Raw genomic sequence first — 27,213 nt, 5'->3', positions numbered from 1 at the left:
CAAAGAACATATTGGGAGGATAGAAGGTTTCACCATCTGTAGATGACCCCAGCATGCTCTGCTTGCCTGACCAAAACACTGAGAGTTTATTGGTGTGTTATAAAAATGTTTCTTCTGAAATGCATTTCTCATATGACAAAATAAGAGGCTTTATTTCTGTTTTTCTTGCAGGGGCTGGTGTTTTCTTTCTCGCCTGCGCCGAAGGGGAGCAGATCAGCTTTCTGTTTGACTGTATCGTTCGAGGCATCTCCCCAACCAGAGGCCCCTTTGGACTACGGCCAGTCCTGCCAGGTTAATATAGGAAGTATAGAGTAACAGCGCAAAGCAGAAAGTTGCCATGTCAACACTTACTTCTCTGAGCAGAATTCCAGCCTGCCGGCACGAGGTGCAGAGGAAAGTGCAAAGTGGTTTTCATTCTGGGACCTCACTCAGACTATTTCTCAGTTAAATTAATGCAGTTTTCCATTCATAAATCTTGTGCTAGTCCATTCCAGATCGGGGTTGTTTATCTGTGGTGCTGCCTGTCTCATTAATAAACTACCCTCGCGTCCTCAGACAAGTCTTATGGGGCCATATTATCTTTCTGTAAACACACACTAGCTAAAAAAAAAAGATGAGTGAAAAAAAGACCAGACATTTTACATCTGTCTAGTGCCAAGACATAACAGGGAACACATTTACAAGCACGTTAATAAAGCAGAGTCGGTTGATGGCAGTCATGGACTGTATTTTTTCCTCTGCCTTTTAAAGATGAATGTTATTAATATTAGTAATCTATTTCTGTTTTCTTGTAAAATGAGTAGAATGGGTCCAATCTGTATGTGTACTGCTAAATAAAGCAAACATTCAGCCCATTTGTGTCTTCATGCAGAACACATAAACAGTTTGTTACCCTTGGCTAGGTCATTGATGTTACATGGAATGCTTAACTGTTCCTAAGGTGTGGGTATGATGGTCTTGCTAATGACTGTATTGAGTAATGTTAATAATAGAATGCCCTTGAAACATTTTTTCATCTCCCCAATCAAAACTAGTTTAGATTTTATGTTGTTCTTATACAGTATATAGTAAAGGACTGTTTGGCACCAATATTTTATGATTTAAAAAAAAATTTTTTTTTTAAAGTAAGTATTCTTTAACGTAACAACCATGGCTTTGCATAAGGATTCCAGAGGTGTGACACATGACTAGCATACGCTGCGTTAGAATCCATGAATGTAATCTTTGACCAGACTTTACAATAGTGTCACTTTATAAAAAAAATGGTTTGAAGTTTGTCTGTGTACATAAATATGGTTATTGTAGATCTGATGTAAAAGGAAACATGAGCAGATAATTATTATAATCTCTCACACGTAATACAATTTAAATTGCTGACACTTTGTGGCAAAGTGGCTGGTAAGGGGAACAGGTGTAGCAGTGATGCGATGCAGGAATGACAGGCAGACAATAGTATCTAGTGAAAAAGATGCTTTAATTATAATCCAGGTCTGGTGACCGTAAAATAATAAATCCCCGGCTATACACAACAATGTGTAAAGCGCGGGGATAACAAAAACAGGGCACAGTCCTGAACAAAACACAAGACGCGGTCACCAGTCCTGGGTGCGTGAAGACGTGCAGGTGCTCGGTGCAGACACAGCTTGTGTGGTGTGTAGTGGTGCTCCGGATCGTGCTGACCCTGGCGACAGCTCCGGAGGTGTGCTTAACTGTCTAGTGCTGAATACAAAAACCGACAGTTACACGGACAGACACAATAACACAAAACACGAACATAATTCACTCTGAGAGCTCCTCTCTTAGTCCTTCTCTCTCCAAGCATTAACCCAAACAAAGGAAAAGATCAGCATTACCCTGGCCCCTATATGTAATCCCGCATGACATCTAGGTAAACGGTTGCAGCTGCCTTATTACTTGTAGCTGCCCCTCGTTTACCTTTCAAGTCAATACGGTCTTACAACAGAGTCTCGCTTCTTTCCAGGCTGACCTGCTTCCCGGTCCCAGAAACGAACTGTCAGGCCAGCCCTTCCAGATACTTCTCCTCTCGTTCTTTAGCGCCCTCACAGGTCGGGAGGAAGATTTATCACCAGAACTCATTGTATTTCCGTCACACACTTGTTTACCCCAAGAAACATATATGGTTATTCATAAGTCATTCGTTACTCATTTTTTAAACTGAGACATTCATGGCAGCAAAAGGGCTATAATTAGCAGATGGTGAGCAACACTTTAGGTGGCACTATGCATAGTGAACAAAATTGCTTGCTCTTTCGAGGTACGTTATCCAAACTGGTGGAAGGGTTGCTGCATAGATCCATTTGATCACACATCCCAAAGAGAGATGCTGGGGTGAAATTCAATTTGACACTTAAAAAAAAAAAAAATAGTAATAATAAAAAATAAGAAGAAGTTGTTGAAGTTAAAGTTGCACCAAGTAGTTTCTGCCAGTATGTGAAACCAAATCCTGGAAGCCATAAATTCAAGTTGAAATGCAAACCTAACACTGAAGACACAGCATGACTTACTTATGTAAATAGATGAATGAACAGCTCAGTAGCATCACTATGAACTGAAACTGGGTGGACTACATAAAAAAAAAAAAAAGATCAAAAAACAAGGATTGAATGGAAAGCCTCTGCTTTAGCTCAACAACTCAATCTCAGGAGAAAAGGCTGGGGCATATGTCTTTAAGGCTGCAATGAAGGGCATGTTTAAAAAAAAAAAAAATCCATGGGCTTTTTTTTTGTAGTGGTGATGACTTGCAAAAAGATTTAACATTGTAACATGTAGAGCAATGTAGGAAGTTTCAAAGAGCCCTCTGCAGTTTCTAAAAAAATAAAGTTGGAAAACAGATAATGCATATTAATAAAAAAGAAATCCTGCAGATGAAAGACTAAAGCTGCTGTGTCCAATGCGGAGATGATATCTGACGCATACCCGGCTCTTACAGGAGCAGCTTTGATAGAAGTGCTCAAGTAATTCGGGCTATGAGAGATATATCCCATTAGGTATTGGTTACATTTCTATTTCAGGGAACCAGGGTTATGATAATAACCTAACCTTCTAACCACTGAGAACCTGCTGCTTTCCTAATAAATAGTGTAGTGAAGCCCTCGCAAAACTCTTACTGCATTCAGAAAACACTGTACTAGACCCTATACCTTTAAGTTACTGAAATTATAATTATAAATCAGTTTTCCCATTGTGTTGTGATTTATTCTTATGCTAAAAAACAATGAGAAAATGATTGGGTCAGGGCTTGGTTAGTCAGTTTAAACATATTGTATATTTGTATGTGGAAATATTTCTAAAACCTTGATTGGACAACTTGGCACTAGCAAATGCTAGCAAAGTGATGCATTTTTAATTTTTTTTTTTTAATTTTAAAATGGTGTCTTGCCTCAGAGTGACAGAAATACAAAATGTTTTCTGACAGCTGTCTTTTTTTGCATACCCCTGATCAGGTGGTTTGGATTATGGTCTATTAAACTGTCACGTAGAACAAGCATATAGATCATGGTACTGCACCCTGTTAACAGTGTACAGTAATTTCATAAGGGACGATAAGACTTGAAAAGTGCCCTGTTCTTACGCCTGGCACTATGCTCTACAGTTCACGCTATCTTTTTGGTGTGAGTTCAAGATTAAAGTCATGTTTTAATTTGGTTTAAATCATTAGGCACTCACAATGACTTTAATAAGCCATTTGAAGTTACCCCATCATTCCACATCACTGGAAGTCATCAAATGTAAAAATTACTGTTCTAATTTGCTGCTGTTAACTTTTATAAAGGAAACATATTTTAGTGGTAATATAGTCTGACCCATATTATTATTTAATATATTCTATATTTCTTACCTTCTAGTTTCATTTTGTTTGTGTAAACTACAGCACGTTGCTGTCTGCATTCATGTTTATATCTGCGCAGTTTACCCTGCTATGCTTTGTGAGAAATTTGTTCAAAGTCATCCCCCTTTCTTTTTTTCTCACTGACAAGATGAAATTCTAAAGGTGTAAGTCCAGGTCTTTTTCAGGTAGCTGGTGAAATGATCTGGTTTCTTCCACTGAATGCAAAGTACGACATTGTGTTCTTTCCAGTACTTGTTACCAGTGAGAAATATGGTGGCTGTTGTTGACACTAAGCCGAGCAGCGCAGGCAGTGATGATGTAGGTAGGAGTCTGATAAAAACTGTACTAGCATGTACATACCTTTGAATATGTAGGTTTTGATCACTGATACCTAAATCTGTACAACTAGCACGGTACCATAATATGATATAGGATTATATTAGATATATATATATTATCTATAAATAATATATATATATATTATATAAATATCTTATATTCTTTGTAATATATATATTTATAAGTTTAGAAATATTATTTTCAGGCTTTTAAAGAAAGAATATACAATTGTAAAATAAATCACAGAATCTCTTTGTAAATAAGAGAATGTGTTACCTTGCGATATCCTTCAAGAAATTCTGTCATATACAGTATATAGTAAAGGACTGTTTGGCACCAATATTTTATGATTTTTTTTTTTAATTTTTTTTTTTAAAGTAAGTATCCTTTAACGTAACAACCATGGCTTTGCATAAGGATTCCAGAGGTGTGACACATGACTAGCATACGCTGCGTTAGAATCCATGAATGTAATCTTTGACCAGACTTTACAATAGTGTCACTTTATAAAAAAAATGGTTTGAAGTTTGTCTGTGTACATAAATATGGTTATTGTAGATCTGATGTAAAAGGAAACATGAACAGATAATTATTATAATCGCTCACACGTAATACAATTTAAATTGCTGACACTTTGTGGCAAAGTGGCTGGTAAGGGGAACAGGTGTAGCAGTGATGCGATGCAGGAATGACAGGCAGACAATAGTATCTAGTGAAAAAGATGCTTTAATTATAATCCAGGTCTGGTGACAGTAAAATAATAAATCCCCGGCTATACACAACAATGTGTAAAGCGCGGGGATAACAAAAACAGGGCACAGTCCCGAACAAAACACAAGACGCGGTCACCAGTCCTGGGTGAGTGCAGAAGTGCAGGTGCTCGGTGCAGACACAGGTTGTGTGGTGTGTAGTGGTGCTCCGGATCGTGCTGACCCTGGCGACAGCTCCGGAGGTGTGCTTAACTGTCTAGTGCTGAATACTAGCATGTACATACGTTTGAATGTGACTGATACCAGGATATATATTTTTTCTAGTTTAGGGGATTGTTGCCACCACTACTACTATATATATATATATATATATATATATATATATATATATATATATATATATATATATATAATATGTGTTACCTTGCGATATCCTTCAAGAAATTCTCTCATAGAAACAGCAGAAATTTAACAATGCTTTTCCTTGCCAATTGGTTCAAGGGTGCCCCTTTTGTTCCTTTTTTTGTATATTTGCTACATATCACAAGCTTGAATTCAGTATACGTTACACTTTGTTTTGGAATTGAATTTTGATAAATCTTTGGCTTCAGATCCTAACGCAAACCCTGCAAACATGGAGGACAGAGTCACCCATGAAGCACTGGAGCTGGAGAAGCGCCTTAGCCTTCTGTCTCACTCGAGTCGGCAGAGTAGCACAGGTAGGCAATACCAACCAAATACATACTGCACCAATTCTAAAAGTGACAGGCAATTACATAAAAAAAAAAAAAAAACCTACAATTGTTAAATGTTGGTGTTTGGGAATTTTCTAACTGTGAAATGTAAGGGACAGGCAGGTAATGTATACAGTTGCTTGCTTCTGTTGACACACTTGTGATTTTGTTTTTAGCATCTACTTCAAGTTATGGTGTGTCTGTGGCACTGGGAGACGACAGAAGCCTGTCCAGCTCCTCATCTGACACCAGTCACTTGGACGTGAGCACTGGGAGCCGGCTGACAATGTGGCCGGAACCTTCCCTGGGAGGTGCCTCCGTGGAGAATCATGGACTTTCAGCAGTGAAAAGCATGCATCCCGGGGAGGAGAAAATGTACGCTGAGGTCATGCGTGGTTCTAAGCCGCCCTCTAAGCCTCCCCGACCCAGGAAACTGCAAGAAATCGGCCGCCAGAGTTCTTCAGACAGTGGGATTGCCACTGGAAGTCACTCCTCTTACTCTGGTAGCTTCTCTTCCTATGCCGGCAGTCTGGATATCTGTCAGGGCGATGAGTTTGGATCCTTGTTTAGCCTTCCACTGAACTTTGCTTCAGATCAGAACTTGTGCACTTGCCAGCCCAGTGAGCATCCGAGGGCTGTGGGCTCCGATTATCAGATTCCCAGCTCTCTGAGGCATCTGTACGACACGCCTAGGAGTTTATTACAGACAGCTGCAGCCAGGGAAGCGCAATGCAAGAGTTGGGATTCCACACTACTAAAGGACCAGGGCACCTCAACTCTACTTCAAAGTGTTGCAGACACCTACGAAAGCACCAGAGACTCAGATGAGACGTATGCGGATTACGTTCCAAGGTGGTCAGTTGCAAAGCAACAAGGACAGTTGCTTGAATCCAAAAGCAGCGAGGTGGCGCCATCTGCTGGTGTCTCCACAGACCCTTGTGAAATACACAGCCCCCACCTGGGAGTTGCAAGAGCTCTGTTTACTGCATGTCCAGTCTGCGGAGGACTAAAGGTACAGTTATTATGCTGTTATTTATTTGTATTAGTGCTGAGACAGATATCCAAATATTCAAACAAGTATTTTTTTACATGTATTCGGGCACACAAGTCAGATGTTAGTTTTCGCTACAAATGACAAAAATACCTTGCACTTATTTACCGCCTCACCAGAATTTGCGCGACAGTTTAAAAAAATTCCAAATGAAAAAGAACTCAGTGTGATATGTGAGATTATTTATATATATATATATATATATATATATATAAAATACACAAAACACGGGACAACACAGCAGCTCTTGACGCAAAGTAAAGTAAACAGACAGACTCTAGACAGCAAAAAGTAAACAAACCAAATTATGTGCACGCATGCATGGTGATCTCTATGGAAAGCCATCTGAGAAAAAAAAGCGCTGTGCTGCTTTAGAGTGAGCCAGAATCTCATGGGACAGAAAAAAGGCAAGCACGATATATATTATCAAGGCTCGAAGTTAACGTGTATTTGGTAGCATTTTGCTACCCAAAACTCTTAATTTGCTACTAGTTTTTTTTATGCAGTAGCATTTTTCTGATACCTTACGCTGCAGTGTATTACTGACCCTGAGTGAACACATACATAAATACCGGTATTAGTTTTTGATAACACATACTTTATTAGTGTCTTTCATAAAGCAGAAAACCATTGCTAACACAGCTTCCCGATAGATGACTGAGGTTTGTACCACCCCATGCAGATATGCGCGAGGCCCATAATGCAAATTGTATTGGACAGTGGAGTACAAATACCTACAGTACTAGAACAACGTGGATACAATTTAGTGGTAGTTTATTTTATAGACCAAAAGTAAAATTAAATAACAGTTAAAAACATTACAATTTTATAAGATAACAGTCCATGACCTAACAGGATATTAAGTTTATCCAGTGTCTATAAAATGCTAATTTAATCTGTCATGGAGATGACAGGAAATAGCTAGCTATAACATTGCCATGATCCAAGTAACGTCTTCATTGTTTTATCAGTACGAATAATAGCCAAAATACAATCTTGAGGTGGATTAATTTATCTGTTTTTTTATTATATCTTAGATTATCACTATTAATATTTTATATTAGAATATCACTACCTTGCATACTTTAGTGACTAAAATAATCTTATAGTTGAATATCACTACCTTGCATACTTTTCCTGTTTAACATTAAAACGTGTTTTACACACAAATATATCTATATATATATATATATATATATATATATATATATATATATATATATATATATATATATATATATATATATATATATATAAATTAGCTCAAAGAGCCAGCTGCCCAATCCAGGGCTCATAATGGAACGTGAAACAAGCAGTGTGATTGGTTGAGAAAGGTTCCAGTTGTGGTATATTGGATGGATACGGGCGGTTGGAGCCTTGTCACATGTTCTAATCCACTGCACTGCCTCACAGAATTTAAACTAAGTATTGGTAGCCATCTTGCTTTTACAGTTACAGAGGTACAGCTGTCGCTATGAAACTGAGTGACCAATTACCTGCAAAAAATCCCAAAGTAGTAAGAAGACCTGCCGATTTGAATGAATATCAATTTAATGAACTACAAGATTGCAAAACAGAAAAAAATACCAAAAAAACCCCCAAAAAACGCTGTCTTTATCCTCACTTACCCTGACTTTGTCACTTCAAATAATGTATTTTTAGAGGTTTGTAAATGCTAAAGAAAAACACAAAAAGACACGTGTGCACATTATCCACCCCTCTCTGACACAGATCTTAAACAAACTATTGAAATTCGAGATTCTAAAAAATTAGATTTTTTTTTTTTTCTTCAAATCCACTGTTTTACCAGGATTATTATACCTTTAGGGCGTCTATATACGAAGAATACACAGACTTCCTGAGGCATCCGTATATTCTACATATATGGACGCCCATTTGGGCCTTATTGCACATATATATATATATATATATACACACACACACACACTCATACACACACACAGAACTAACTAATGTCATTGTTTAATAAAAGTAACCCAGTGTTTTTTTTTTTTTTAAACCTTGGAATTATCACTTATTCTGTTAACTCTTCTTAGTTCATTTCTTCAAAATTGTACAGCATTTGAAAATGCAGTGAAAAGGCAGGGTGCGAAACGGACAAACCATGTTATGGACAAACCAGTTAGTATAACACGTTGCATGAATCTTTTAATTGTACGGGTGCCATGGTGGAATAAGCTTTCATTTTTTAAATTGCTGTCTTTATAGATGTGTATGATTTGTTAGTTACCGAAATCTTAGTCAACAACGGAAGACATGAGGGGATCATTTCGTCCCGCTTAATTTGCACCGATGAAGCATAACCTGGTAAACCGTACTGATGGTATATGAGATGCTTAGGTGTCAGATATGGTTGTATTCTTGTAGAACTGAAGGATAAAACTAAATACATGTCAACAAGGAATTGCATTAGTTCCATTACTTAGTTGAGCACAAGGTTGTTTCAACAAATATTTAATGATTTAAATTTAGGCCTAATATGTGATAGTTTGGGTTATTCAGTATTTAAAACAGCAGGTAGGTATAGTATATAATTATATATTATATAATATATATATATATATATATATATATATATATATATATATAATTATTAGTCGAATAAACCACTACAGAATAAGACAATCTTGCTACCTACTTTCCAGGCAGGTAGCAAATCCTCACTGCTGCCCTAAAAACTGAACTTCTAGCCCCGGTACTGTATTTTTTTTTTTGGTGCGACATTCTGATATGTGGAATGTAATAAACGAGAAGCAAAACGGCAAGCTTTTCTCACCTTCATTTTACTACGCCATTTCCACATTTATTTTATTTGAAGTGTTTAAAGTTTAGATTTCAGTTTTTGTTTGCTTATTCAGTTACAAAAAGGCACAAGTAAACCTCATATTATTAGTTAATGAAAACATGTCGATGGCCACTGTTTACTGTGAAGCAATGGCAAGGAATGAAAAATAAAATGCTGTGCCGGCTTTATGTACTATTTATTTTGAGAATAAAAAAAAAAACAACATTTAACTTGAACAGCTATTTGGCATGCTTTTGTTTTGTAGATAATTCACAATGGTAAAGTAAGGCCTACACAATGTATTCTTTACTCCTGGGATATTTTTCTATTTTAACGTGTTGCATGTTGTAAGGTCTGTAAAATAAAGGCACACACACGGGCCACGGCCACGCCCCCTGACCCTGCTGCTATGCTGCCGGCGTTCAGAGCAATATAATGGCTTTTATTACTTTTTGAAAAACAAATGAATATCCGAACAGACATTTAAATTATGAGCTAATATCCGAACATGAAAATCCTGTGTTCATCCCAGCACTAATTTATATGTGTCATATTTTCATAGGTAACTTGGAATGCTAATTTCACAAACACAAAAATATACAATTAGACATACCCCGCAGACTTGAATGGTTAAAATAATTTTCAGATTTCTTTGAGAATGTTCTCTTAAAAGAAATCAAATTAAGGAGATGTGAAAGTCACATTTTATATTTAATACCTTTTTTCTTTTCTTTTTTTGTTGCCGGGATTACTTTAGCAATCATTCTCCACTTAAGGTTTGAAAACCAATACTTAAAAACGTAGTTCCCTTTTCACTCTCAGAAGTTCCTGTGAGAGTTTAAGTCTGTTTACATTTTCATTTTGCTGCAAATTGCTTCATCTTCTGATACCCCCAAGACATGCAACCCTAGACACTTCAATCCTTCTCTTAAGTTTGTGTACAGTGATACCATGTTCGAGGTTAACTGCAGCAAACAGAAACTTGATTGAAAGACCAATTTGCTTTTCGAAGGAGATGACACAGCTCACTGCTTCAAGTCAAGATAGTGAAGTATTTGAAATTCTAATTATTTACCACAGTTAGTCAAAAACTCCCAGGGCATTTACACTATTAGAGTTGCTTTTCGAGTAGCTGCTTCTGTGTCAATATACTTGAAACAGAGAAGGTGACCCATAACAAATGCTGGCTTTTCGCCTTTGTTGCTCTAATCAAAAGAAAGCTTCCAGTATGATAATCAAACAACATCAAAGAGTCATTCACAGTCTTGAGGCTATATTTTTATTAGTTCAGTAGCATAGTAGTCAGTTCATTCTGTGATTTACACTAAAGAATTCATCAACCACATTTTGACCTCTCTAACTTTTGACCCCATTACCTGATCAGAACAAAAATGTAAATTTGAACTTGTTTGCCTGAAGTAACCCCAAGAACCAAGTTTAGTGTCAGAGATGGTAGGGTGTAACCTGTTGGGTGATGAGCCAGGTACTCGTTTTAGAATCTGTAAAGCAACACAATCACCACAGAAGATTGTGTAGGAGGACCTGGCTTTCAGTCCATGTGGAGTCCCATAAAGACGTCATGAAAAAAAATAGCATCCTTTTATATAGGCCACTACAGAGCATGATCTTGTCATAAAAGACAACTTGCTTGTTTTGTTTGTCTTCATTATGCTTTTTGTTTACATTAGTCTGGGTTTAGTGGTTTTCTTCAGGCAGGTCTTTGCTGTAGAAGCTGGAAACACTAACCTGCAGTAATATTGTGTATGTGTCTGCAGTTATTTATATTTATTCTGTAGTGAACATGTTCTTCTTAACTGCTGTGAACTGTGCGAGTGGTGTGGTGAATAAAACAATGTCCAAATAGTTCTTTTCCCCAAAAATGTCTGTGTTTTTTTAATGAATGAACACAAAGAACCACCCCTTTTACCAGCAATGGTATCGGGGGGAACACGGCTGATTTGCAGTCCCAAATAATAAACACAACACTCCACAATAATCCTGTGCACCAAAGTGTGCTCTTAATCTGCTGGGTGTACTCCTCCTCTGCAACAAAAAACAAACAACACGTAACAAAAGAAAACGCAATACTCCGGCCGGTGGTTACGTTCTCAGCGTAAGGCAGCGTACCGACGTAGCTGCTTCCCCTTTGTATCCATACACCTCCCTGCAAACATCCCGTCACCATAGTTTCTCCAATAGAGGGCCGTCCTGCAGCTGCTTGCAATGGAGTCATTCTGGGTACTTGCAACTACGCGTCCCTCCTAATATGGTTACCTTCTGGTTTCCACCTACCATCAAGGCGGTCCATCTAGGAGGCAGCATACCACTGTCCTTACACAGCGCCCTTTCTGATCTGGAGGGAGATTTGCAACATCGATTCTTTCTCGCTCTATCACACTGCCTAACAAAGATGTACTTACTGCTTTTGAAATTAGCTTAGAATAAGCTTTTTGTTTAAGGCAGTGTGACCAGTAGCACTAGTAACTAACAACTTGTTTTATGTTCAAAACAGGAAATGTTCATATTCCAGAATTATTTTTCAGTGCATTATGATTGTTTTGTATGTGAAAGTTTATTTTAACAAATAGCAATAAATTAAAGCATGATTCTACACTATTTCAAATCACTGTTGTGATTGCAAGCAATATAAATGCAATTAAACATAATACACAACACAAAGGTAATAAGGACTGTACAGTATAATGATTTTTATTGCATGATACTTTGCATGTAAAAATGAATCATACTGAATGTGATGTTTTGTCTCTTATCAAGGGCACAACACTGCTAAATCCAGGAGTCTTGTCCATACCGGCTGTACCAGGTAAGTGTGTGTTCACAATAAGAACTTCCCAATAAAACATTGGACCGACTGCATGCACAGGTTCCCTATATATAGATTTGCCCACTTTGCACTGAGCAGTGAAACCTGACATATTTTATATGGTTTTCATTAATTCCTTTCATAGGCTTTAAACTCTATTTGGTATTCTGTGGTTTATATACAGTTTGTGCTCGGCATACACAAACCACTTTTTACTAATTTTATTTTTATTTTGCAAATGAGGTTTGCTAAGAAACTTTTTACAGGCAGGCAAGAGTAACCTCTACACTTAAAGTATGGTCTCGATAAATATACACAGAGAGTGGTAATTATTATCTATTTGTAGAAAAAGGAGAATGTGGCAAAATTTCAACTTTTGTTATTTATAAACCTTATAGACAGTTGTAATAAAGCATTGTGAGAAGTGTTATAACAATACCAATCTGAGGATTACCTACAGTATCTCCTTTTTATTTATCATGTTTAAAAACCTTGCACAGATTCTAGATACCTAATTTTGATAAGTGTTTCTTTAAGACAAACAGAGGCATATTCATGCTTTCCCTTGAATAATATTGCAACATAAAAGCAATTTTGTAATTGGAGAGTGCATAAAGATTCCAGAGGTTTAAAAATGTGGCTGTTTGTATATCATAAAGCAGGATCTAAACGTGACATATCAGATAAAAACTGTGGCAAGACTTTGCACTGCTCTATGGAGTGTGCCGGCGCCCAGGAGAATGAAAAAAACAGCAACGACAATTTAGAAAACACAGGTGGACCAGAAAGAACTTGTGAAGACTGCATTTATGAAGTCATTTGGGAAGCCAAAAGCTCACACAAGATGGAGCCAGAAAGTGACAGAGACATGGAACAGAACACTACGTACAAGGACCATTGCAAGGGCTATGTAGATACAGGAACAACTCCTGACAAGTTAAAAAATGTCTTGAACAAAAACCAGGAGAGAGATTGTAACCATTTCAGTATCAGCAATTATTGCACACTTGGCATCCCTGTTAACTCAAATCCAAACACTTGTGGACAGAACCTATATGAACCCATGACATCGGCCCGAAGAAATGTACTCTTATCCAAAACAGATATTACAAAAACTAACAGACACTTAACTTATCCAAAAAAGGAGCAGTTGCCGTTTATGCACAATGATATTGAAAATGAGAGTAACTCCTTTACTGAAGAGGCCAGTGAACTAGATTTTGATGCACCTGAAGTAAATTCATCATCAGCCAGCCCTAGACAAAATGCTGCAAGTTTACAGAAACCATTTCACATTCTGAAAGTAATGGACCCTACAGATTCAAGATTAGGCAAGAAAGATCTGAATGCAATACTGGTTACCAAAGTACTAATGAATTCATTTGGAACACATCCATATTCACATCCCCCTGAAGGTGACGACCCAAAGCAGGAGATCAGTAGTGACACAGAGACTGAAGAAGGTAAGAACTATCTCCCTAAATGCCTCAACTGGCTACTTCCTCCTTATGTGTCCCTCGACTTTCTGCTCTTCTCAGACTAATACCTCCTGCTCTTGGTTTCAACTCTTTCTTTTGGTTTTCCGAGTTTCTTCTCAATATCAATGTCCACCTCTTTGAACTCTCCCCACTTTAATAAAAACAACTGACCTTTCCTACTGCTATGTGTGTCATCTTTATTTCTCCTGTTTTTCTCCTATTGTGTTATATCTTATATGTGTTTTATAGTGTATGTTATCCACACTATTGCGTAACACCATGCCAAATGAAATGTGAAAATCTATGACGAGAATATGAATGTTTTTATCTGGGCAGCTGGTAAGTGTCCCAGACATGCTCTTCTAAACATCACACATTCATTGTTTCTGTCTAGCTTGTACTGTAAAATGTTTTTTATAATGTATGACATTTACAGAAAATTGCCTTTTTTATTAATAAAGGATGGTGGATCTAAATACGGCTGTCATATATACTTATGTCCAGACTTGCATGCCTGTTGCAGGTGTTTGGATTGAGTAACTTTGCTACACGAGGGTCCAGAAACAATTTACACTGTGGCAGTATGAGATTCCCAACTGTTTTGAAATTGTGCCACATGTTTTGGAGCTGGCGAAAATAATTGGAGCCGTGCTGTAATTCAAGGGGCAATGTTCTTATTGGCTACCCAATACTATATGGATTAAGCCCACCTTTCTCCCCCTCCAACCCACCGCCTCTGGTTAACATAAAGGGAATTTCCCTTCCCCCCCCCACAACCACCAGAAGGGTGTTGGTGGTCTTCTGACCGATGATGTCCAAGTTCTCACCTAAATTGAGGATGGCTCCTGCTGGTCCAGAAGGCAATATCTGGTGCCAAACCTACTGCATTTCATACTACATCAAGCAATGCTGTGCCTTGATCTTTGAATGACTATTTTAATACAGAGTCAAGAACTGTAGGCCTGTTGATGTTTTTAAACTACTGCTGCCAATTAAGCACAAGAACACTATTACGTAACAAACAATGTATTATGAAACTTCTTTGGGGTTTATAAATTACTCAGATAATGTGTGTAACTAGAGAACGAGGTTAACAGACATTTGACTTCCATACGCATAACATCCCAGCTCAAATCCTCTTGGTTACTGAGGGCAGAATTGGATTTATACCATTTATATTCTACTCAGCTGTTCCCTCTTCCCATGTTAAACACCAGATACTAGACAGCTGTTTCATCAGCAGTGTAAACTTTAAAAAACAATTGGTTATATGTCAGTACAATAGACTTTATATGTTTGGGTCCTCATTTCTAAGTTTTCATTTAAAAGCAATGTAATGATGTGTACACCACCAAACTATTGCTGCTGTTGACATGTGACATGTGACATGTAGGTATTAAAAATACGTAATTTTTGTGGGTGTTTCTGTTTAGGGTTCTCACTGTATTATTGCATATTTCTTTGTGCCACAATAGATAAGAAACCAAACAGTAAAGAGAAACAAAAAACAGATCCGACCTATGAGATAATGGAGGGACGGGGAGCAGAAAAGTCAACAGAGGTAGGATTGCATTACTTCATTATTACTTCACCACTAGAATGATTTGGATTTAAGCAATAATGTCCAACCCAGCAGACAATTAGTAAATGTGTTTTGTTATATTTTGGACAGGATTGCTTTAGACTGCTTGAAATCAAAATCAGTGTTTTAAAGTGAGTTTTTCAGTTTTAGTTTTGGAGGGCATCAACATGATTGGTTGACACAATCCACTTGGTTTGCATTCAAGTTCTGAACTCATTTCTATCTGTATACCAGTCTCAAATAAATATCAACAAAAGAGTCAGAACCTGTGTAATCTAGCAAATAACTACTGAGGGGAAGTAATATTAAAACTTTACAATGCATTAGTAAGACCTCATATAGAATAGAGTGTTCAATTCTGGTCACCTCGCTACATTGCTGCTCTAGAAACAATTGTGACTGTTTAAAACATGATTTCAAAACTTCTTAACAAACTGATGCAATTGTAAGTGTCGCAATTGTCTGCAGCTTTCGCACATCTCATTATAATAGTGGAGAACCCCGATTTGCATTATCTCCACCCCCTATTTGTGAATGTATACAGGAACGCCCAGAATTACATATTCATCTACGCTTGCAAACAGAAACTGCTGCTGCAAAGCATTCCCTAAAAAGTCGCAAACAGCAGTGCACATGTTTAGTACATTTCACCCAAGACTTCCGACTTGTTTGCAGCTGGTTTGCAACTATTGTGACATGCACAAGACTTTAGTAAACCTACCCCCGAGACCCCATGTTGCTTTTTGTACATGTTTTATACTGCTGGTATTACACGCATGGTTATGGGTAATTTGACAAGTCTCTGCAGAGTACTGGTTCTAAACATCTAAGAGTTTGGGGGGGGGGGGGTGTCTTCTTGTTATTATACTTAACTGGTTAAATAGTTAGTTAGATAGAGTGCAATAAATAGTAAAACAAATATATACAAATCTAATATTAGAGCAACAAAACCATTTAGAATGACTGCAAATGACATAAAAAGGCAGGGAAAGGGAAAACAAACATTTTAATTGAATTTGTAGTTTTTATGTATTTTAATAAAAAATGTGCTTGTTAACCTTGTCTCATTTCTGTGTTGCAGTCAGATGGAAAAAGTGGTTATGAATTAATGGCAAGCTCTGGACAACAGAAGATCTTGCATGAAACAGAAGGTACAGTATTCACAAGCTGAACCTGATTTATAAACCTGTTCTGTGAGGATGAAAGGCTTGCTCTTTTTTCTGTCATGTTATATTGTATTTTCTATTACACACAAAAGGAAACAAATTATATTGTATGGTTTAATTGTTACAAGTAGCATTTTATATCATGTAATTTGATTTTATATGACATGAAATTGACAATCATGATACACCTGAATGATTTTATAGGTATCATTAATTATCTTTTTTTTTATTTTTTTATTCACTTGTAGGAGCTACTTCTTCAGTGGGTTCCTCTGGCATGTTGAGGACACACAGAGAGCACAGTTCACTTGCAGGTATGCATTTAATGTGATGATGGGCATGTATCTCACTTGTGTTTGTATACAATACAATTGTTTTTTATATAACCCCTTTCATAACAGTTATCACAAAGCACTGAACAATTAAGAATAACACCACCTTTATTTTTGTATAGCGCCTTTCATAGTGGATCACAAAGTGCTTTACAGTGGTAGGCTGTGAACTGTGCATTATATGCAGAGTCCCTTACAATAGGACATTGATTTAACATCTCATCCACTTGATGGAAGTAATGTTAAAAAAGCTGCATTTTAACCTACTTTTAAAAATCAAAAGCAAGTCAGCCAAGTGAGTTCTCAGGGAGCGAATTCCAGACTGGGAGCGTGACTAGAACAAGCTGTTCCACCCGTAGAGACAGGGCAGGAAGAAGGGAGAGAGAGTAGACCTGCGTTAGAGGAATGAAAAAAGAACAACAGAGTGTACCGCTTCACCAGCTCACAAGATGTGATCACGGCCAAGTTCCCTACAAGCCTTATAGGTCAGAAGTATTTATTTGCTTAACATGCTGCAGTGTAACAATGTGTGAAAGGGTGGCTTTGCAGGGGTGAAGTCAGAACCAGGAACAGAAACCAAAATACGCTTGCTGGTGGTGAAAACTGAGCCGTGGCGCTCAGTTTATTAATTAAATAATAATACAACAAAAGATTTAAACAAAACAAAACAAAGTACCCTTGTGAAATACTACCTTTGGCCTGAGTCCAGGAGGCACTGGTGATCCCATGCTGGACACCACGTGTGGCAGGAAATGGCTTTGCGGTGACTCAGACCAGAAGAAAGCACACACAGGTCAGATAGCTGCAGTTTCAACAAAAAGATACGGCATGCAGCGTTTATTAAATAGCAAAAATAAATAAAATATTTAAACAAAAATAACGCTGCTCACAGAGCACAGAAATAAGAGCCAAACAAAAACAAATCACGAACACAAATAATAACTATTAAGGTCCGGCTGGGCAGTAGCCTTCACGGATCCTTTAAGCGTTTTTAGTTTTGTTTTCTCGTCTCTCTCCACTCTTGTTCTGCCTCTTGAACACCCCACCTGGAACTGAGAGTGCTGCCAGTATTTATGCAGGTGACCGTCTCCAGATTAGCAATAAATTAATCTCTTAATTAATTTGGGAGATGGCCACCTTCTGCACGAGTTTTTTTAATGTGGATAGGGCTTCCCATCCACGCTGCAAAACATATATAAAACGCATGGCGCTTTGCCGTCATACACAAATACAATACAATAAAACAAACAAATACAATAAATAAATCATAATACATAAATAAAGCAGTGTGGAGGGGGAGACCCCGTTCTAAAAATAAACAAACAAAATACATTTAAGCAGGACTTTCCTACTGACCCCGCTACAGAGTGGAACACTCTGCCACATATGCCCCACCTTGTGCGCAACACACCTGGCCTCAATAGCCACCTCCCCCCTCAGTCCCAAAGTCCCGGTCGTAGTCCTGGCCCAGGAACAGGGGCAGTAACTGGCCAAAGGTGGTGGCCACGGCGGGAGGTCCTCCTTCCACCCCAACAGCTGTAGCCGCCCAGCTGTCTGTGGGGGTGGTCTCCTGACCTTCCTCCTTGTCTGTAGCTGGCAGCTCCCCCTTGTGGGGCTCCAGCCGCCAAATTCCCTGCAGTGAAATTACTGCGGGGCGAGGTAGTCTCCTGACCCATCGCCCCTTCTTCATAGCCGGCAGCTCCCCCTTGTTGGGCTCCGGCCATGGTATTTCCTGCGGAAAAGCAGGGCTGACACTAACCCCAGGCAAAGCAGTTCCGGCGACCCCAGGCGACGGCAGCAGCAGTGGACCCTCGGGAGGCGGACTCAGGCCATAGAGGTGGCAGCGGGAGCTCCACTTCTCCCTCGTACCCTGTAACCGGTAGCTCCCCAGGCGATGCGAAGCAGCAGGGAACCCCAGGCGATGCAGAGCAGTGGGCAACCCCAGGCGATGCAGAGCAGCAGACATCCTCTTCTGGTGGAGGTGGGAGCTGCAAACAATCCTCCAATGGCGGTGGAGGTGGAACCAGTAGGTAGGAATTCATCCTCTGGTGGAGGTGGGAGCTGCAAACAGTCCTCCCATGGCGGTGGAGGCGGAACCAGCAGGAATTCATCCTCTGCTGTTGAAGGTGGGGGCTGCATGTAGTCTCCTGGCGAAGGAGGTGGGAGCAGCGTGTAGTCTTCCTTATTTGCAGGAGACTGGTGCGGCTCTCCCTCACTTACAGGGGACTGGTGCTTCTCCCTCTCCTCCTCTTCCGGGAGAATGGGGCAGTTGACCATGAAGTGGTCCCACTCCCCATAGGCAGCGCACCAGTTCATGGCCCCAAGAGCGCTGAGGTAAGCTTCCCAGCTGCCCTTTGGTCGTCCTTCCTCCTCCTCTCCGGGGCAGGGGCAGTTGACGACTGAGTGGCCCACCTTCCCGCAGGAAGGGCACCAACTCGAGGCCTCGACTAGGTGAAAGTAGCCATCCTAGCGACCACTTTTTTAGGCTTCCCTTTCTTGGGCTGTGGACGCTCAGTCTCTTCCCTCTTGGGCTGTGGACGCACTGGCTTCTTCGCCTTCTTGGCACCGCTCCTCTGCCCCTCCTTCCCTTCTTCGGGACCGGCAGTTCCATCTCTTGCCATGGAAGGGGTTGGTCGGATGATTTGTGCCCGACCTCGCCGACGGCAAAACATCACTCCTCCCGTTTGAGGTAGGTGAGGCAGGTTTCCTGATCCACCTGCGGCGATAGTACGGCCTTCAGGTGGATCCACTCCTCTGCGGTCTCCACCTCCCCTCGATCAAAGGCCTGCACAAAAAGGGGGTCTTCATATGGGCACACATCAGGGAGGAGAGGCAGACAGGCGAGGCACCATGTAGCCCCTCCTTCTTTTAACTCCCTTTGATGCTCATGCCACCTCTCCATGTACTAATTGTAATTCCCAGTGGTCACATATTACATTTTACCTGCACATGAAGTGTTGTGCAATCCTCGTGCCTAAATACAAATACACATTTTGAACACTTGTGCTCGTAACCCATATTTATATCCCGTGTATTTTATATATAAACACCAACATTAACACACTACATACAACATAAAACACTTAATAAATATAAAGGGGTGGGACACTCCGCCACACAATGCCAAGACAGGGCTGATGTGTTAGGAGGCGGGCAGCAAAGTTTTGGAGAAGCTGAGTTTGTGAAATGGTAGAATGGGCAAGGCCTACAAGGGAGAGTAACAATAATCAATGCTGGAAGAGAGTGTGAATCTGGATCTCTGCTTACTTTTGAGAGAGCGTGGGTCAAATTCTAGAAATATTCCTGAGATGAAAGTAGGAGGTTTTTGTCAAAAGAGAGCTCAGGATCAAAGATAATTCCAAGATTCCTTGCTGCAAAATTCAAGTTGATTGTCATCAAAGGACAATGAAAAAGAGGAGGATTTTCTCAACTGATGCCTGGATCCAATCAGCATAACTTTTTGCATTAATTTAGCTGGAGAAAGTTGTTACCAGGGCTTAATATCACTGTGACAGGGAGAGAGCAAAGGAGGCTGTTTGTCAGACGGATTAATATATCTGAGTGTAGTCGGCATATAAATGAAAACCCACATTATGCTTCTGTATTACCTGCCTAAGAGGGAGCATGTAAATACTGAAAAGAAGGGGAATAGCAGAGGTCACTGGCAGACAACCTGAAGAATAGCCACCCATTGTAACAAATCGTTTGCCAAGGTGATCTCATACAGTACATGCTGTTTGGAGTTCACATTCAGGCTCAGTTGGTGTGGTCCATTCTACCCCTTAAGCCAGGCTTACACAGAAACAAAAGGAGAGGCACCGGGGGCCAACCCAATACTAAGCAGTCCATATCAAGTTCTTGTTCTAGTCTGACAACAGCAACCACAATTGAAGATTGTCTTCAAACTGAGGTTTTAAAAATGTTCTGTCAGATTTAGAAATGGTATGTAAATAATGTGCATTTCAGATACAGACATTAGCTGTAGGCTAATACTTAAATATTATACAACATATTGCACATACATCATGATCCATTATAGTTAAAAGGTCCAGAGATGAGACGAGTCCATTATTTCCTGGCACTGCACATTATCTCTCTTCTTACAAACACATTTTCGGTAACAATTCTAATGCATATTGCAGTAATGGCAACTTTACTTGTTTATGCTTTCAGCTGGTTTCGCTTTAGAGATCAGGGCTGCTGGTGAGGCTTCAATTTTCAGGCTGTGCATCACACAGCAGTTGGCAGTATCTTAATTAAATATCCATTTGTTTAAAGGGTTTAATTGGACAGACCCCTTGAGACATACTGTTGTAACTAATGGTGTCAAAGACAAATGGAGATAGAGGATATACTTTTACATTAGTGCCCTGTGATATTATATAGTAAACCTCTGCATCTTTTACCTGAAAAAAGTCTGTCCCAAGCTTCTTATTATTCAGTACTGTATTTTTAGCACAAGCCTCATCGACCACTCAGTACACACTCGGTACACAGCTGTATTCTATGAGTCTCTCATACTGGTATTGCCCAATAAACGTAAGCATTTTACTTTTATTTTAACCTCCCATACAGTATATACTACTTCCACTTTACTTCCATTTTTTTGTCACATTTTACTTTACATACAAACAATTCAAACAAAGATGTATTTCCCCTTACACTGAACTGGACCTATTTTAAACATTTATAACAAGCAAAGATTTCCTTTGAGAGCTGCAGATTATTACAAATTGCTGCTTCTAGTTGGATAAGTCCCCTAATGAGGCAATCTATTTAAATGTATTCTAGATCCAAGGAGAACCTATGAGTTAATGGCCTCTGCGGTTGAATCCCCAAAGAGATGTGAATTTGGTCTTCTCGGAGAGTGTGGTATGTAAATAGTTGCATATACTCATTTGTCAAATTTCAGAGGATCATGTAGTGGTTCTCATTTTATTTAGGTTGTGATTTGTATAATTGTTTACTAACTACAAAAGGTTTCCTTTATGTCATGTACATTTCCCTAATATTTAATCCATTACCTGTTTAAATATCTCATTATCTGTGTTCGCACAATTCTGAAAAGACTCCTCAGGGCTGTGATTGTGGGGAAGTGAGGTGGGGCAGCATGTCTGCACTGTGCACTGGAGAAGCATGTCTGCACTGTGCACTGGAGAAGCATGTCTGCACTGTGCACTGGAGAAGCATTTTTGCACTGTGCACTGGGGAAGCGTGATTGTGAGGTGGGGGAGCATGTCTGCACTTTGCACTGGAGAAGCATGTTTGCACTGTGCACTGGAGAAGCATTTTTGCAGTGTGCACTGGAGAAGCGTTTTTGCACTGTGCACTGGGGAAGCGTGATTGTGAGGTGGGGGAGCATGTCTGCACTTTGCACTGGAGAAGCATGTTTGCACTGTGCACTGGAGAAGCATTTTTGCACTGTGCACTGGAGAAGCATGTTTGTGAGGTGGGGAAGCATGTCTGCACTTTGCACTGGAGAAGCATGTTTGCAGTGTGCACTGGAGAAGCATGTTTGCACTGTGCACTGGAGAAGCATGTTTGTGAGGTGGGGGAGCATGTCTGCACTTTGCACTGGAGAAGCATTTTTGCAGTGTGCACTGGAGAAGCATTTTTGCACTGTGCACTGGAGAAGCATGTTTGTGAGGTGGGGGAGCATGTCTGCACTTTGCACTGGAGAAGCGTTTTTGCACTGTGCACTGGAGAAGCATGTTTGTGAGGTGGGGGAGCATGTCTGCACTTTGCACTGGAGAAGCGTTTTTGCAGTGTGCACTGGAGAAGCGTTTTTGCACTGTGCACTGGAGAAGCATGTTTGTGAGGTGGGGGAGCATGTCTGCACTGTGCACTAGTACCTTTTGATACACTTCTCGAGCTTACTAACCCACAATCAGACTTGAGAAGTCTTTTCAAAAGTATTTTATTCTGCAATAATTAGTAAGTATGGCAAATTACAATTGATGCAGAACTAGCAATAAATATATACTCAAACGTAGCACACCTGCTATGCATAACAGGTGCCATGTGTATAATGTGTATGACTGAGCTGTTACGTAGCTTGTATTATGCAGACCTGATGTATACTACCCTAAGCTATTGCCTAAGTACTGTGCACCTCCTATATTACAAGCCTAAATAAAATGTAGATGATATACAGCATCTCTGTTCCGGTTGTTTCTTTCCCCATTCCCCTTTAAATTATGTGCCAAAAAATGAATTCTGGGTATTTTGTTGTCATTTATGCATTGCTAGGGGCCATGTTTGCGTACCCAGTGGATCTGCCTGTGCCTGACAGGCCCCGTGGTGATGGAGTTACCTATGTTAATATTCCTGTTAGCCCAACGTCAAAGAAACAGCTTCATTACATGGAATTAGAGCGACAGGAACCTGGCTCTGGAATTGGAGGTAACACAATACATCTCCATAAACATAGTAAGAATAATTACTTAATCATAACTGTTGCATAACTGTGTGTGTGTGTGTATGCTTGCAGTGCATCTTTATACAGGAGCCAGACAATGCCTGTGTTCACCAGCGTCCTCCACTGGCTTTTACAATTAGATTTTTATGAGGTTTGTGAGATCTGAATATTTATTCAGTATAGCCATATTTCACGACCCTGGATTATGAGCAGTTTGCTTGGGAACATTACATTATTTGAACACATAGTAACCCCCACCCACACACACATCTGTTTGCTCATTTAAAGGAGGCCTTGTCTGACTCATTTAAAAACAAAAACTATCCTCAAAACTTCCAATATGCATAAATCATTTAGAAAAATAAGGCTTTACTACTATGTTCCTACCCCTTTATGCCTTGTCCTCAATACTGGAACTGTTAGCAACCTCTTTCCAAATCCTATTTCTGCCTAGGCACTTAGTCTTCATTCTTCAGTAAATTTCAGTACCAGAGCCGCCTTCTGCAACAAGAAACTTGATGACAGACAACAATTCCATAAATATGCACTCATTTTCATGCCTGCAAATTCAGCACTACTTCATTTTTCAGGTATTGCAAATCAGAGATAACTTTATGCTGTAAGCTGAATGTGTCCCTGCAGGATCATAAGCATCAGAGATTTCATGTTTACCTTATTTTGTTCACTTTTTTACTGAAACACCCATATACCTTTCTAAATATTCATGGGACAGACAGCAGGTAATTCCACAAACAGCTGTGTGTGGTATTTGAAAGACCACTGAATCCCAATGAGTGGTTCATATGAAGAATTTGTGCATGCAGTTACTGTTCTGGTGTTGAGCTATATAGCTTCCATTTAAGAAGTTTAGCATGAATAATTCAAAACTGCCTAACAGTGGTCAGTAAGCTGGCTATTGTAATTCACTGTCTTTGCAACACACGGTGGAGCAATGACAGTGTTGAAAATGAGAAGTTACCAATGGTTTAAAACCTGATATAACAACAGTCTCAAATGTACCCTCAGTTTACAGCAGATATGTTTCTTTTATAGAAGTAGTGCTTTTGGCACTTGGAGTTGTATGCATGCATCTTCTACTTCTTCACTATTTCTCAATGGGCATCTCCACCGTGTGGCAATATAGGAAACAAATATAGGACATGGGATACTAGCACAAGCCCATAGAGTGGTGTCAGATCAAGACTATGCTTAAAATAGGACTTAACTTTTCAAGACCTTTCTAAAACCCCAGCAAATGATAACGGAGCGATTGAAAAGTAAAAATGTACTTTATTGAAAGACATTTTGCAGTACTTAAAAAAAATATTACTTTTGCAAAAGCAAAAAATATTGGATAAAAGGACATTTCTCCTTTAAACAATGGCACTTTTGAGACTGCTGTTATGAGAAAACCAGTTTTAAAGGATTTGAAGACTTCCCCGAAAATTGAGCAATACAGCCCTGACTCAGCGGCAATAGTATTGGTTGTCACCGAGATCATTCAGATAGATATGAGTAAAGTGAAATGGACATCGAACAGAGTCAAACGTATGGATTGCTTTATTTTACAGAAGGAGGCTCCACTAAATACGCTCAGATTGATATCACTGCGACAGAGACAGCTCACAAAGTGGGAACCCAGCATGCCCAAGGCAGAGAGGAGAGACTGCAGGAGCTGGAGCAGAAAAGGAGAGGGGCCCTGCAGTGATCTGTTAGTGAAACCACCATTTCATGAACCGTACCTTACCAAAGACCAGGGTTTCACCTGAATCACAACGCCAGGGCAATCTAGAGAATACAATGACTGTAGAGGTGCACCATGGCAGTTCCATTCCAGCAATGCCATTTCTGAACCCACTGAAGGACTATTGCAGCATAGCACTGCCAAACAGTTTTGCAATTAAAAAATAAATTAATACAGAAACTGTTGTGACCTGCATATTGAACTTTTTTTTTTTTTGGTGCTGAAATCGGTTTTAAAAACAATACAGTACCAACAAAAGTACTGTAAGAGCATGTTTATACATTAATTCAGTAGCCTTTGAGTAAAAAAAAAACAAACAAAAAAACCAAAAAAAAAACCACACGTTAGTACTGTACTCCCCCCCCCCCCCCCCCCCCCCCCCCCCCCCCCCCCCCCCCCCCCCCCCCCCCCCCCCCCCCCCCCCCCCCCCCCCCCCCCCCCCCCCCCCCCCCCCCCCCCCCCCCCCCCCCCCCCCCCCCCCCCCCCCCCCCCCCCCCCCCCCCCCCCCCCCCCCCCCCCCCCCCCCCCCCCCCCCCCCCCCCCCCCCCCCCCCCCCCCCCCCCCCCCCCCCCCCCCCCCCCCCCCCCCCCCCCCCCCCCCCCCCCCCCCCCCCCCCCCCCCCCCCCCCCCCCCCCCCCCCCCCCCCCCCCCCCCCCCCCCCAATGCTTATTTACATAGGACACAGAAACAAACAATGCATGAAAGGGCAGAATTGTGAAATAAGTCATTTTTAACACTTCTCTATTAAGTAAGCAAAACAGGCAAAAAAGTTCCCTCTTTGAAATACTCACCAGACCATCTTGATTGTACAAAGAATCTTTCCTGTTCCTTCTGCGGTTTACATTTTCTGCTTCATGTAAGATTAAGAACATAAGAAAGTTTACAAACGAGAGGAGGCCATTCGGCCCATCTTGCTTGTTTGGTTGTTAGTAGCTTATTGATCCCAGAATCTCATCAAGCAGCTTCTTGAAGGATCCCAGGGTGTCAGCTTCAACAACATTACTGGGGAGTTGATTCCAGACCCTCACGATTCTCTGTGTAAAAAAGTGCCTCCTATTTTCTGTTCTGAATGCCCCTTTGTCTAATCTCCATTTGTGACCCCTGGTCCTTGTTTATTTTTTCAGGCTGAAAAAGTTCCTTGGGTCAACATTGTCAATACCTTTTAGAATTTTGAATGCTTCTATTAGGTCGCCGCGTAGTCTTCTTTGTTCAAGACTGAACAGATTCAATTCTTTTAGCCTGTCTGCATATGACATGCCTTTTAAGCCCGGAATAATTCTGGTTGCTCTTCTTTGAATTCTTTCTAGAGCAGCAATAACCTTTTTTGTAGCGAGGTGACCAGAACTGAACACAATATTCAAGATGAGGTCTTACTAATGCATTGTACAGTTTTAACATTACTTCCCTTGATTTAAATTCAACACTTTTCACAATGTATCCGAGCATCTTGTTGGCTTTTTTTATAGCTTCCCCACATTGTCTAGATGAAGACATTTCTGAGTCAACAAAAACTCCTACGTCTATTTCATAGAGTCCATCTTTAATTTCAGTATCTCCCATATGATATTTATAATGCACATTTTTATTTCCTGTGTGCAGTACCTTACACTTTTCTCTATTAAATGTAATTTGCCATGTGTCTGCCCAGTTCTGAATCTTGTCTAGATCATTTTGAATGACCTTTGCTGCTGCAACAGTGTTTGCCACTCCTATTTTTGTGTTGTCTGCAAATTTAACAAGTTTGCTTACTATACCAGAATCTAAATCATTAATGTAGATTAGGAATAGCAGAGGACCTAATACTGATCCCTGTGGTACTCCACTGGTTACCTCGCTCCATTCTGAGGTTTTTCCTCTAATCAGTACTTTCTGTTTTCTACATGTTAACCACTCCTTAATCCATGTACATGTGTTTCCTTGAATCCCTACTGCGTTCAGTTTGAGAATTAATCTTTTATTGCACGATGACAAACCAGTCTGTGCCTTCAGATGGTACACATATGCAAATTAGTTACTGTACCACGCTCTGTTGAAGAAAGGTATCATTAAAGGTTTGTCAAATGTACAGGTGTAGGTAGTAAAGAGACTGCTTTTAGTAAATATGAAATTATTTTGTATTTAAAGTGTCAAATGTTTGATCCTTTAGTTTATATGTTTCATAATTATTTATTTTGGTTAT

General features: G+C 40.0%; 1 protein-coding gene across 4 annotated transcripts in view; it reads left to right on the top strand.

Moving 5' to 3' along the window:
• dok7b (docking protein 7b) overlaps positions 1–25,385 on the top strand; it is a 39,772-nt gene extending 14,387 nt beyond the window's left edge. The window contains exons 5-15 of one of the 4 annotated variants that reach the window (XM_041267269.1): positions 172–291; positions 5,511–5,618; positions 5,810–6,645; positions 12,266–12,314; positions 12,977–13,777; positions 15,268–15,353; positions 16,456–16,525; positions 16,789–16,854; positions 21,664–21,744; positions 23,122–23,301; positions 24,862–25,385. In XM_041267269.1, coding sequence (XP_041123203.1) covers positions 172–291; positions 5,511–5,618; positions 5,810–6,645; positions 12,266–12,314; positions 12,977–13,777; positions 15,268–15,353; positions 16,456–16,525; positions 16,789–16,854; positions 21,664–21,744; positions 23,122–23,301; positions 24,862–24,998 — 2,534 coding nt within the window. In that variant the 3' untranslated portion in view covers positions 24,999–25,385. Of the gene's footprint in view, positions 1–171; positions 292–5,510; positions 5,619–5,809; positions 6,646–12,265; positions 12,315–12,973; positions 13,778–15,267; positions 15,354–16,455; positions 16,526–16,788; positions 16,855–21,663; positions 21,745–23,121; positions 23,302–24,861 lie in introns of all 4 variants that reach the window. The other 3 variants (XM_041267278.1, XM_041267258.1, XM_041267287.1) reach the window with 3 other exon arrangements.
• Positions 25,386–27,213: the final 1,828 nt, after the last annotated feature.

This window comes from Polyodon spathula, chromosome 1, assembly GCF_017654505.1.
Source record: "Polyodon spathula isolate WHYD16114869_AA chromosome 1, ASM1765450v1, whole genome shotgun sequence".
NCBI lineage: Eukaryota > Metazoa > Chordata > Actinopteri > Acipenseriformes > Polyodontidae > Polyodon > Polyodon spathula.
The sequence above is the reverse complement of the archived record's forward strand: the minus strand, read 5'-3'. Positions and strand labels throughout refer to the sequence as shown.